Source organism: Ipomoea triloba, chromosome 4 (assembly GCF_003576645.1).
Source record: "Ipomoea triloba cultivar NCNSP0323 chromosome 4, ASM357664v1".
NCBI classification, from domain to species: Eukaryota; Viridiplantae; Streptophyta; class Magnoliopsida; order Solanales; family Convolvulaceae; genus Ipomoea; species Ipomoea triloba.
The window spans coordinates 8,603,491-8,618,113 of record NC_044919.1 but is presented as its reverse complement, the minus strand read 5'-3'; the positions used below and the strand labels follow the sequence as shown (position 1 = coordinate 8,618,113).

The window sequence follows — 14,623 nt, the reverse complement described above, 5'->3', positions numbered from 1 at the left end:
CCATGCATTTGCAATGAAAACATAAATGCAACAAATAAGAGCATGCCAATAGTTGTAATTTTTTAAAGAATTTTTACATGTGTGAGTAAGAAAGAAAAGATGGGAGGAAAGGGGAAAAAAACAAAAAAAAATTGAAAAAGTAAAAAAAAAAAAAAAAAAGTAAAGACTTACGCGACTGCAATCACCTGGCTGGGTACGAGATTTGTGCCTCACGCGAAGCAGCGTGGCTTAGCTTTATTTCTTTGTAGGTGGAGCCCACAGATCTGACAAAAACCTTGGTCCTTCAGCGAATTAAAGACCTCACTTACTCTCTTTCCTCCACTGTTCCACATAAGCATTGTTTCCTCAAAAATCACTCCAAAAATCATTAATGAAAATGCCTTAAGGGGCCGTTTGGTTCAGGTCATCTGAGATTACCTAGGTAATCTGAGTCTGGTAATGTTATATTACCTTGTTTGTTTCAAGTTATGAAATTACCTTGTAATGTTATATTACGTCAAAGCTGATGTGGCGGTAATGTTTCAAGGTAATGTGATTACCCCATTTTTTTAGGTAATCTAAGATTACCTTGGATTATTCCAACTTTGCCCTTGTTAACTAATTCTTATATAATAATAATAATAATAATAATAATAATAATAATAACATATATAAAATAAATATATGTTTATATAATCAAATATACATGTGTGTATATTTATATATTTATTTTTGTTAATATTAAGCATCAATATATTCATACATATAAATAAATAAAAATTGTAGCAATAAAGGCACACAAATAAATAAATAAATAAATATATATATATATATATATATATATATATATATATATATATATATATATATATATATATATATATAAGGACATTATAGTAAATTGATCCATATAACCTAAAATATAACCCTTAACCAAACAAAGTAATATTATATTTCACAATCCAAACCAAACACATGAGGTAATCTTACATTCACAAAATCTCACATTACCTTCCTGGAGGTAATCCTATTACCTGGGATAATCCAAGATTCCGTGAACCAAACGCCCCCTAAGAATTGTGAATGAGTTATTTGTAAGAGTAGAAATAGGCTAGGCTCTTATAAAGGGGCTATGACTTAGACGATCTAGTTTCAACTTGTTTTAGTCTAACCTATTTAGTTAAGAGGTTAGGTTTAGGCCTATTTAATTAAATAGGTCTACACTTAAATATTTCAAGCCTAGCTTACAAGTCTATTTTCTCCAATCATTTTCATTGTGGATAAGACGCTCATAATAAGCAAAGGATCCATCATCTTTTCATTTAGAAAGAGGTTATGGATTCAATTTCTACTATGTATAGATTACTTTGTATTTTGTGACAAATAAGATTTTCATAAGCAAAGGATCGTATTCATCATCTTCAAATGTTTAGCTAAATTTAAATGTGAGTAACTATTTCGATACATTATTTTGAATTGTGTCCACCATTTATTTGGGTTAAGCCAAAGTTGATACTTTTAATGTGAGGATTATATGAATTTCGTATATTCATTCACGCACAAAAATGGATGATTGGTTAATATGAAATTGATTTTTTAAAATACACCTATAAAATTAAAAAGAAAAAGAGTTTTGAAAAGGTTCAAAGAAGTCTTTATTCTAAAAATATATAGCTTTTAACTAATAAAAATATAATTATTTAACTCTATATATCTCATTTTAAAGTTGTAAAATATGATGAAAAGTAATAACACCCTTTGAAGGGAATTTTTAAAAATGAAAATTGATTCAAGTATTTGGTACAATTTTTTTTTTTGAAGAGTAACTTTCTTATTAGCACGCAAATTAAATGACTTTCTCTTATGTTTGTGAAAATTAATTTTTTACATAAGTGGTGTTCTTTCAAAAAAAAAAAAAAAAACATAAGTGGTGACGAGGTGGTAATTTTACACTTCTAGAAGAAAGTAGAAAAATAAATATATTTACTCTTTGACATATCATTATTATATTAATTTTTTTATTTGATTAATACATCAATTCTATATGACATTTCTTTTTCTTTTTTATATTGACATCTTTAAAGTGTTTTCTTTTTTAAACTTATATAACTAAAGTCATATTAGGGATGGATTATTATGAGGTAACTTTGAAGAGAAAAATCATATCTTTCATCCAAAATTTACTCTTGGATAATTTTTTTTTTAGTACTACTAACTCTATTTTTGGATATTTAATTGGCTAAGGTGGTGTCACTGACATAATCAGCGGCGGTGGCGGGGATTAGTGGCTAAGGTGGTGGCAAGTATCTATAAGGATATAAAAGTCTCAGTCAATGTGTCTAGAATATAGAGTCCTAATAACAAAAGGTAACGAATCATCATCACTCTGCACTGCACTATCCAGTTTCTTTATAGTCGTTATAGATATCTTACCGATACTCAAATCTTACAAATGGCCGATAATGAGGTTTTTTGGATTGAAGGACATTTAAAAAGAAAAATAAAATCTGACAAGGATATTGGTAGAGGAATAAAAAAATTTCACCAAAATTTTTGATAGGGCAATACAGTTATTTTTATTTATTAATTACCATGAACTGGTGACCCTTACAATTTTTTATTTATTTTGTTGGCAAAAAAAATATTTATTTATTTATTGAATACTATTGACTCTGCTACAAAGTAGTATATGTTCAGCCAACGTCCCCACTGGAGATCAAATCTGTAACCTCTCACTTGGGAGGGTCACTTGGGAGAGCCACAGCTATACCGCTTGACCACAGGATTAATTAAATATAAATAATATACTACCAAATGAGATGGTGAAAAATATTGGTCCAAGTAGCTAGCTAGCATGATCAATCCAAAAAATGTTTCTTGCAAAGAATCTGACTTTTGTTTCTCTTAAACCACATTAGCTCCTCTCTCCTGCAACACAGCCCAAAACCCCCCCAAATAATAATCATGGGCCATTCTCTAAGAGGAGCATGCGATCTACCAACTTTTTCACTGAAAATTATGAAGCAATAAGATTATCATTATCCTGAAATACTATCTCTTTTAAAAGTGGACATTATTTCTACATCATTAAATCGCAATTCAATTACTCCATCTCTACATCATTAAATGTGCATGCAATTCAGTTACTCCATCTCTACATCATTAAATATGCATGCAATTCAGTTATTCCATCTGTTTCATTTTATCTATCTTACTTACTATTCATTGGTCAAATAAATTCTTTCTGGTTTGTATTCATTAGTATTTCCTTATAAATTTTAAATATGATTTTTTGTGTTTAATAGTCTTAATGTAGTTTCTAAATATATACATTTCACATACTAATTCTAAACTTAATATTATAAAAAAATTAAATTGTAAATAACTTCAGTTAAGCTCCGTTAACCGAACCTGATACATAAAATGAGACGGATAGGGTATTATTTACATTACGAGTTCTACTACATGGACTCTCAAATCTTATTTCCTAAATTTTACTCCTTGATGTGGAGGATATTGATAAACTACTTTTTTATGCGAGTTCCAATGCAAGTATCTATATCAAAATTTTGTGCTCGGAGTAAAAGTTGGCAATAGAAAATGAGAGTACACATAGTATTTTTCTTACACTACATCCCTACAAATACAATCTACTTTTAAAAGTAGGTCCAATTTCACATCACTTAAAAACTTATTATCTTTTTTTCAATAGATATATTATTTTCTATTCAAAATTATTAATTTATATCAATATATAAATTACTTTTAAACATTAAAATAGCAAAAATGAAAATTCAGAAACGTAATTTTTTAATATGTTATTTCATTCAAAATTGTTATTCCATAAAAAAAGAAAATAGATTATAAAAACAAAGTACAAATAAATAAAGTAATAATTTATAATTTTTTAAAATTATAAAAATTATATTGCGTAACAAATTTCAATACAATAATTCAACAATAAAAAAATAATTAAATATGAAAATAAATTAGGTCTTTAAATAAGTTAGTTTCATAACAAAATAGAGGAATAAGAGTTAAATAGGTCATTAAACTACACGCAATAATATAATTAGGTCACTAAACCTAAAAAATTACAATTGAGTATCCAAATTAACCATTTCCATTCAATTAGTCCAATTTACTAGTTTTCTCCATTTTTAACAGGTTACCAAAGGGTATCTTCGTCTCCGGCCGTGGAGACAACTAGAGATGAAGGTGCCTTCGTCTCTAATCCTAGAGGCGGAGGTCTTTTTTTTTCTTTTTTTTTTTTAATTTTAATTAGTTTTGTATTTAAAATTATTTTTAAAATATTTTTAAATTTGGTTATTTGTTAGAAACTGAAAAAACTCGTAAATTGGATTAATTGTATGATTAGGGACTCAATTACATATTTTTTGAGCTTAGTGGCCTAATTGTATTATGGTGTGCATTTCGGTAGTACAAAAATGTATGTATGTATGTATATGACATTAAGCAAAAACTTAAAGAAAAAAAAAAGTCAAACGACAGCTTTAATTTTGCTACTATTAGTAAGCTTGCTAGTCACGTGTCACTTATAAAGAAGAAAAATTTACTCTCTTTTTTCTCCACCTCATCTAGCAAATGAGAAACTTGTCAGGATGAGGACAACTTACGGAAGAACTAAATTTGAAAAAATCACTATCTACCACTATTTCACTGAGAATCACTGGTATTTCACTGAGAATCATGTGGTGAAGAATTAAATCTTGAAAAATGACCACCTTATTTTTATTTACTAAAATGTATATATGGTACGGTATTACATAGACGTCTTACACAAATTTTTTTTCCTACTTTTAGTGGATAATGGATCCCTATTCTAAACTGCTACTCAAAATCTACCTGAAGAAAGGTAGAGGATTCTTTGTTTTGGGCTTTAGTAGATTCCATGCTTCTTAACCCATTAAAGCACCTGTCCCATGAAACCAGCTAGCACCCCAGCCTATTCCTATAGGTTTAATTTCATTCCATATTACTCAAGTGCATGCTTAACTTTCCGTTAAGTGGGGTAAAGAAAGCTAGCCAATTCAAGATCATCAATGGCGGTGACGGCGTTTGTGGAAGCAGAGCCACCGGCAAGTCGAACCGGCCTGGCAGCGACTTGTGACCAAACCGGGATTGTCACCCAAATCCAAACTACACACTTTCCTGATGGCAAACAAGTTCAGGTTAATGGTCTGCTCACTACCATCAAGGACATTCTATCTCTATGTGGCTACCACACGGTATGTATGTTCTACCAATTCAAATGGTCCTAAGACTAGGTTTTCGGTTTAGAAACCATGCATGTTGATTCTAAAAATTTGTTATTGTTATTTCCAACCAATTTTCATTGGTAGTCAAAAATGATCCGTGGTTAAAAACTTGGTTAATTGGGTTATCAGCGTTTTTTCTTAATTTAACCGATGGTCCGAGAAAGTGATTGGGAATTGACAATTAACAATTGACCATTGGTTCAAAAACTTGGTCAAGTGGTTGTTAGCATATTGTTTTAAATTTGGACCACTTGTTGTCAAAAAATTGTCAATTCTAACCATTTATAAAAATTAGAATACGAATTACTTTGATAGGTGGTAATCACTCACAAATTTTAAATAAAAGAATGATTTTTTTTATTGTCATGAACGACTACACTATAAATTAGTTGACCCCATATATAATAAAGAATCTATATTTCTAATAAAATAATAACACCTTATGAGTGATTAATAATAGTCTATGACTTATGTAGATGCATGTTTTTAGTATGCATATATGGTTCAATTCGTTAAAATTTTCAAAATTTAACCACCCCAACCGTGGCTAGAGAATTGGAAAAAAATTAAATTTTCATCTCTTTTTTTTATGGATTATCAGAAAAGTTGGAGAAAAATGGCAAAATTTCCAAAAGTTTATGGAGATCAGAGTACTAACATTAATTCATTAATTGTTTGGTCTTGATGTTTATTAATGAAGTCTGATCTATGGTTCAAAAAAAATATTATGTTTGTTATGCTGGATTGAAATTTTGTTTTATTAATGTTTTTCCTAAATGGTAAACAGAGTTCCGAAGGGCAAAAAGAAGATCCCACTTCCTTGGATTATTCCAGCCTGCAATCCATAGTGGAACAACTATCCACCGAGGTTCATACTACAGCAACTTCTCCAATACTTTAACTATTTTATCTGCTAGTATGTCTAAACCTTAACTTCCCAAAAAGGTTAAATCACAATCTTTAGGGCCTCACATCCTGTCGAACATTTGAAAATGATATAAATTAAGGTAATTTAGTGACTTAGATCAGCGAATAAGATGAAATGTCAGTACGTACAAGGGATCTGTATGCCTACTTTGAGCATAATCTCCACACTATTGTTGTCAAGTTCCGAACATTAATTTCTTACCTCAAATACTACCTACTGAATCAGTGAGTTAAATTCTTACGACATAATATATAGGCCATGTTTGGTAAATGACTGTTGGCTGTTTGGGTTAGAAGGTATGTTTTGTTAATAACATTAGCTGATTGTAAAAAGTTGTTTGATAGATTAGCTGTTAGCTGATAGCTGTTTGGTATAATTTTTTTTTCTCAAAAAGCTAATTGAAAAGACTTTGAGTAGACTTTTAAATTTTAGTATTTTAGAGTTACAAAAAGCTTATTAACCAAACAACTAATAATGATCAAATAAGCCAAAATTGCTGATAGGCTGATTATTTACCAAACAGGGCCATAACCTAGCTAACTAACCATGTTACTGTCTGTTTCCTGTCGTTTGTTTCATGTTTTAGCTAGCATTCACGACCTTGAACGCGGCAGATGTACATCCTAAGGCTCTCAGTTTCTTCAACATGCTCTCAAATTACGAGTGGGACGCTAAGCTGTGTTTGATTTTAGCGGCTCTCGTTACGATTTACGGAGACTATTGGGTTCTAATGCAGTCATGTTCCGGGGAACAGTTGGCCAAGGACATGGTAACGTTGTTGCAGTTAAAGGAGCGAGTAGCAGAGTCCGATGAACAGAAATCTTGGTTTGATAAGCTTAAGAATCTGATGATGTCCATGGTGGATTTGGCTGAGCAAATCGCGAAGATGAAGGCGTTGATGTCGTCGAGTTCTGCAGATGAAGCCACGATTCGTATCGCGACGAACACCATGGTAGTGGCGAGCTACTGGACTGTTAGAAATGTTGTTTTGTGCACATCTTATATCCACTCCCTCTTTGGCAAGGCTTACAAGTAAGAATTTCATTTCGTTAGGCAAAAATATTCTCAAATTTCAACCACTCTAAAGTAGGGCTGCAAATGAGCCAAAGCTCGACTCGAACTCAGTCAATTCGAGCTCGAGTCGAGTTCAAACCAGCTCGTTTTATTATCGAGCCGAGCTCGAGCTCATTTATTATAGGCTCGTGACTCGTCAAGTCGCTCGCGAGCCATTAATAAATAATATATATAATATTAATTGTATGTACTTTTGAAAGTTTTAAAATTTTTATTATTTATATATGGATAAAATAGTATTTATTATTAATTGTATGATGAATTCAAACAGGTAAAATTCGAGCATGATTTCGAGCTCGAACAATCGAGCTGCTCGAGTTGAGCTCGAGCTCGAACAACACATTTCTTAACGAGTTCGAGCTGGAGCCATCCCAGACTCGAGCTCGGCTCGACTCGTTTGCACCCCTACTCTAAAGTGATCATACATAGTTTTTTTCTTCTTCTTATTTTTAACAACCTAGTTGAAAGTGATTGTCTGATTGGCAAATATATGTAGGTCCAGCGTTGGACCAGGTGATATTGACACAATGACCAAAAAAATATGTGATCTCCAAGCAGCTTGCCAGGAAATGACAAAATCATGTAAGATTGTTGTTTTTGCTACTTCGAAGTATATTTCTAAGCTTCATGAATTCCCATTGTGCAACATTTGGTTTTTCCACTATGTAACACATATTAGTATTTTAGTTTTCCTCTTTAATTTGTTCTATTGAGTTAATAACATCTGGCCTGGAGTCCTCCGAGTATAATGGTTTTGTCAGGTTTAGTTATAAACTTTGAAATTGACCATTATGGTCTTGCGGCTTTCAAACTATTACCATTCTTGGTCCAAGTTAACCACCATGATCTTTCAATTATCAAATTTTAACTACCCATGGTCATTCTAGGAGGACCGCGCGTGGTTAAATTTTTAAAGTTGAAGGACTATGAGCGGTTAACTTGGACCTGAATAGTAGCAATTTGAAAGTCGAATGACCATGAGTGGCCGATTTAAAAGTTTAAGACTAAACGTGACAAAATTACTATATTCGGAGGATCTCATATGCCATTAACTCTTGTTCTACGTACTTTTAATCCTAAACTCTATATGGCAGTGTTGGGACACGTAATTGTACCTGCTAAAGAGATAAAAGTTGTAGCATGTGGAGGTAGTACAAGTAGAAAAGAGTGGACATACAAGCCTGAAGGTGCAATAGCAGAGATAAGTATCGTTCATGAAGGGGCAATTGAGTCCATTAGCTTTTCTAGCGTGAAGCCAGACGGCGGAGTGGTGTCCGCCGTCAAATTTGGCGGAGATGGCGGCGGTGAATACATTGGTATGTGAACAAGGAATAAAGTGCATCTTATGCATGCCCGGGCGTAGTCAAATACGCGCAAGACCTAACTTTTATGTTATACAATTGAATCTCCTTTGGATTGTATATATACTAGTACAAACTGGTCACTTTTTATTCTCATGCTATACAAAGGTTTATTCCAAGCCTTTCTATATCTGTAAACACAAATGCATTTACTTTGAAAATCAATTTATCATCATGCACTGCACCTATTATCTTTAAAAATCAATTCCCTAGTCACCCATTATCCGTTTTGAGCATATAATATATATATTCACTTTAAAGAACATGAATCTAACTACTTTAACCCGACCCAAATTGAGAGTGGATCTCATATATATATATATTTGGACAAAAAAATTCACTTAAAATGTCAATTTTGCTATAAATTTTCAACATGACTCTCCACCGAGGGGATAGAAATTATATCATATATGGAACAACATCCACCTTGTATTGTGGACCCTGATCCAAAATAACATTCATATTATATGGTTGCAGTTAACATATTATGTGTCTATAATTATATACTTATATAAATAAATTGAAAACACATAATATGTTAACAACAAACAAAAATAATTATATGTTAACTACATACACATAATATGCAGTTAACGTATTATGTGTCTATAGTTAACATATTATTTGCTTTGAATTATTTTCAAGTACATAATTTACTAACTGAATGCACATAATATATTAATGGTAGACACATAATTTTAAATCAGAGTCCACAATGTAATGTGGATCCTAATCTATAGTATAAAAGTTGTCGGGGAAACTCCACCTAACTATTTCAATTGTTATACGGTAGAGCATGGTCCATAAATGACAATGTTTCTTTTAAGTAAAAAGAAACGGCATCGGTCATGCTTAACTAATATCATATTTATAATGTGCTTGGAATAAAATTAAACTACAGTGTATCTAAAATGAAACTGAATAACATGTTTCACATATTGAGTTTATATTGTCAAATGAAATTGTACGTAGTTGAATTAGAATGATACTTTAGTTGTGGTATAATAAAACTATAGCGTATCTAAAATTAAACTAAATAACATGTATCATATATTGAGTGCATATTGTCAAATGAAATTGTAGTTGAACTAAAATGATACTTTAGTTGTCTTGTATTGAAACTATAATATGTATAAAATGAAACTAATAAATAACAGGTCTCACATATTGAGTGCATATTATCAAATGGGAAACTGTAGTTGAATCAAACTTATACTTTAGTTGTGTTGTAATAAAACTATAGTATATATAAAACGAAACTAAATAACAAGTTTTACATATGTGAGTGTATATTGTCCAATGAATACGTAGTTGAATTAGAATTATTCTTAAGTGGTGTCGTAATAAATTTATAGCCTGTATAAAATGAAATTCAATAACAGATCTCACATATCGAGTGTATATTGTCAAATTAAATTGTAATTAAATCAAAATGATACTTTTTTTGAATGCGTGTTCATAAACTACTTTCTCAACCAATTAAAGCACAAAGGAACAGCAGCGCCTCCATTGAGGCTCGAATCCACCCCTTCCACATAGGAGGTGCAACCGGATGCAACTAGACCACAAAGTCATTGGCAAATGATACTTTAATTGTGCTGTAATACAAACATAATTAAACTAAATAGTTATACAAACATAATTAGTTGGACGGAACGAGGGTCGTTTCTTTACATTAAAAGAAACAACACTGTTCTAGATCATTGTTAGTAAAATTTGCCTAACTATTTTGTACCCAAACGTTATTGATATTATGTGGCCTGAATCTTAAATAAATTATGCACGAACATCTGGAAAGAAATTAATAAAGAAAAATTTGAATAAATAAAATAAAATACATGATATAATTTTTTGTAACTACTTTTTAATTTTGTAGGGCTACCCCACACTTTAGGACATTTGAATTAGCAATATGAAGTGAAGCTTAATTGTAGGAACCGACTCCATAGATACCACCCACCCCCCTCCCCCCTCCTTCCCTTTTCTACTATATATATCCACCTCCATTTCTCCATCTCCATCAAGCACAACTTATTCATCTTCTCTATTTCCTTTTCTCATTGAGCCCTTCAATCACAGTGGGGTGGTGATATTATCATCAATTGTACAATAAGTAGGTTTTTTGTTTTTTTTGTTTTTTTCATCCCCATTTAGTTTTGTATGTATGATTTAGATGCTTTTGATAAAGGAAAATGTTTGATTTGTTGTAATATTTGCAGAGTATACAGTATGGCAATTGCACAGAATTTTCATCAATGGCTATCTTTACTGATCTGTGCGTTGGTTATACTGCAAACTAGAGCCGCCGACATTATTGCACGCATTCCTCTAACGTTTCCTGAAAATGCCGTGGCTATGGGAGCTGGTAAAACCATCTTTTTTTTTTTTACCCTAGCTAGTTTGTCCAATTAAGTAGGTGAGTAACTAGCCCATACGCACAAATTTGAACCCGGATAGTTGCAGTGTAGGAGCTTCACTCAGGGCACAGTATGGTGTCTTTGTAGAAGTTACCCCAATATAATAGGGCTCAACCACAATGTAGGGGCTACACTCAATGTAGTAGGCACAGCTACATTACATGAGCTTTACCTAATATAGTAGGCTCAGTAGTAGTGTAGTAGTAGTGTATGAGCGTCAGTCTCTCTCGACCTTTAAATCATCGTGATTTATCTCCACTATCCTATCAGGTTAAGGTGTTGGACCATGGGAGCAAACTAAAACAAAAATTCCACCCTAATTTCAGGAGTAAAATGGATGTATTTTCCTTTAAAAGTAATTAAAATTATGCCTAGCATGCACAGTATTAGTAAGTTTAGTGCACTGTAATGTTACGTTGTGTGGTTAAACTTTGTTTGCAGTGTGTCTTGATGGAAGTCCCGCAGCATACCAGTTCATAAAAGGTGCCCCGGAAAGCCAAAATAATTGGTTGATTTACATGGAGGTAAAAGTGAATATGCTTTCCATTTTATATTAAGTTATAACTTTAGACGTGCTAGATAATATAAGATTTCTAAAAATGCACACTCAAATATTATGGTCATTTAATTTCACTATTCAGGGGGGTGGATGGTGTGAAAGCGAAAAAGAATGCAAGGAACGAACATTGGACCATAAGGGTTCATCCAACCATATGATGAAGAACGAAATCTTTAAAGGTGATATCGACTTTCCGTTTTATGGCATGTTAGACAGCCACTCAAAAAATACGAATCCTACCGAATTTCGAACATGGAACATCGTCATTATGCGATATTGTGATGGATCCTCATTTACGGGAGATGTTGAAAAACCAGTAAGCCTTTAATTAACACTTCTTTAATTTATTTACATATATTTATATGGATGAAAAACAATAATTAATGTTTCAATACATTGCATATAGGTTGAAAACCTTTACTTCAGAGGTAAAAGGATATTTGAGGTCATAACAAATGAGCTAATGAACAAGGGATTGAAGGATGCTAAACAGGTATTTATTTAAATTATTAATTTAAGCCCTAAAACCCACAATTATATGTGGGAATATAATAGAATTGTTTAGTCATAACATTTAATTTGTTGTGGTAGGTGTTTCTTACCGGTGGTTCTGCTGGTGGGGTATCTGTAGCCTTGCACTGTGATCGTTTCAGTAAACTCCTATCAAATACTACCAAATTCAAATGTCTGACTGATGGAGGCTATTTTATCCACGCGTAAGATCTAAACTCGACCAATTTCAAAATATACAAAATTTAGTAATTCCAAATTATCATTATCCTTGTAAAATTCAGGAAAAAAGACCCCAAACAAGCCGAAGGATTTGAATCAATGTTCGAGAATATTGTTACCCTACACGTATGTACCTTTCCCATTATTCTTGATAGATTTTTTTTTTTTTTTTGTCTTTATTTTCTTATTTGTGCTTGTTGATGACTATAGAATTCTACTGGGATGCTTCCTCAGACATGCACTCAGAAGATGAAAGACAAGCCATATTTGGTAAGAGCTATATATTACATGCATATATACTTACATACCTGCCTATATACATATAATTAACAATCTAATAAAAATGAGGCATATATGCAGTGCATGTTCCCACAATACGTGGTGAGAGATACGGTGACACCAATTTTCATTTTAATGTCGCCGTATGATGCATACCAGGTATGTATCTCTGATCCTCATTTCAGTTTTACATATACAACACAAAACATATAAACTTTTAACAACGTTAATTTCTCAGATTAATATTACACTGGGTCATGAGGTTTACTTCGCCATAAAAAAAGCCCAAATGGAGCACGTAGAGTTGGCTCCACCTGTATATAATCTCCTTAAAGGTTAGTTTCAATAATCCTAAGGCGACTCGAGGTCCTTTGTTGGACTGGATCACATACAAGACGGATTATTTCCTTCTGATCCTTTGCTGACCGGATCACAAGACAGATTATCTCTTTTTATGATAGATCCTAGTTAATAAAGGACCAGAAAGAGGTTACCCTTCTTGTGATCCAATTAGCAGAGGGTAATCTCTTTCGGGTTCTTTATTGACTAGAATCACAAGAAGCGTAACCTCCTTCTGGTCCTTTGCTAACTAACAAGGTTCTGGTACTTTGCTTACTAGAATCACAAGACATTTCTGATTCTATGCCCAAGAAAGAAACGCAGCATGCAACAAACTCTTTATTGACTGCTTTTTTTCTATGTTTTCATGGTTTCAGATTTTAGATTGCAATTCTTGGATGCACTGCCGCCCAGCAAACCATCAACTGGGATCTTTATTAACAATTGCTTCGGTCATACAGAGATCACCGCGCCGACTTGGAAAATAGATGGTAACAGAGTAAACAACGTGGTAAGAATTAAAGCACAAGAAAATATGAAACATTATATATTTAAGTTACAAATACATTCTTGTTGAGACTAATTCGATCTTATATTATGCATTTATATATGCAGATGGATTGTACGGCAATAAGTGATTGGTACTTTGATCGAAATCAAATAAATTTAATTGATAAGATGGACTTGATAAAGGATTGCAAGCCAAATGGATACTTGGGTTAGCTTCTTGATGGTGTAGGTGGACGAGCGATGCATGATCCGAAGATTTCAAGTTTATTTTAAATTGTGTAGTTGTGCCTAATAAGAAACCATATGACTATATATGGTCATTTGTATTTTAATTTGTTCACAATTTCTAAATAAACACTTGATTGCAGATAAATGTTTCTCAATATAATTAAAATCACGAACTTTTAATTTTACATTAATGTAGCATTAATTTTCTTTTGTTATTCATTGTACCTAAAATGTGAAACTTAATGAATTTGTAACTTCTCATTGAGTCCTTCACACAATTGAATCATGTGCTCCATCCAACTAAAAGGCTAAGCTAATAGTTGGACTGCACATTTATGTTTATATTATATTTATGCTCACACGCCCCCTCACGTGTGCGGAGCGATTGACTTTGATGGGCTCCAAGCAATACGTGGACCATAGTCCAACCTTTTGCACGGCTCTGATATCAAATTGAATCATGTGCTCCATCCAACTAAAAGCCTAAGCTGATAGTAGTCTAAGCTGATAGTTGGACTGCACATTTATGTTTATATTATATTTATGCTCTCACACACCGTGAGGTGGTGATATTATGCCTAGCCTTGGCCTTTTCAGGAAATATTAAAGGATAAGTAGCTTTAGTTTGCAGTACAATGAATGGCTGTGTGATATAATGATTGTGTTACGTTGCAACAGGGCTGCAGCTTTATATAGGGATCAATCTGTAAAGCTGCTAATCAAAGAAAAAGGTTGAATTTTGGTTTTGCTTCCTGGGAAGGTTTAATAGCGATTCGACTATAAGGAGACTTTGGGGTTTGGCAAGGCATATAGCACATTAACACAGTGGCAAAAAAGTGTCATGCGGTGGAAATATAATCATCAGTGTCGTTTAATTTATTCTTTCATGAAACATTTTGTTCATCCTAAGAATATGTTCTTTATTCAATTACCGATGT

At 32.5% G+C, this 14,623-nt stretch overlaps 2 protein-coding genes across 2 annotated transcripts; both read left to right on the top strand.

Moving 5' to 3' along the window:
• The first annotated feature begins 4,979 nt into the window (after positions 1-4,979).
• LOC116017040 (protein SIEVE ELEMENT OCCLUSION B-like) lies at positions 4,980-8,822 on the top strand. Its single transcript, XM_031257550.1, has 5 exons — positions 4,980-5,228; positions 6,046-6,126; positions 6,773-7,218; positions 7,757-7,842; positions 8,355-8,822. Exons 1-5 carry the CDS (start codon positions 5,043-5,045, stop codon positions 8,582-8,584), a joined length of 1,029 nt encoding a protein of 342 aa, XP_031113410.1. The 5' UTR covers positions 4,980-5,042; the 3' UTR covers positions 8,585-8,822.
• A 1,828-nt stretch (positions 8,823-10,650) lies between these two features.
• Positions 10,651-13,870, top strand: LOC116017838 (pectin acetylesterase 11-like). The gene is made up of 12 exons (XM_031258481.1): positions 10,651-10,734; positions 10,841-10,986; positions 11,480-11,562; positions 11,680-11,913; positions 12,004-12,090; positions 12,189-12,313; positions 12,392-12,455; positions 12,540-12,599; positions 12,690-12,767; positions 12,847-12,943; positions 13,325-13,458; positions 13,563-13,870. The coding sequence occupies exons 2-12, from the start codon at positions 10,851-10,853 to the stop codon at positions 13,668-13,670; spliced, it is 1,206 nt and encodes a 401-aa protein (XP_031114341.1). The 5' UTR covers positions 10,651-10,734; positions 10,841-10,850; the 3' UTR covers positions 13,671-13,870.
• Positions 13,871-14,623: the final 753 nt, after the last annotated feature.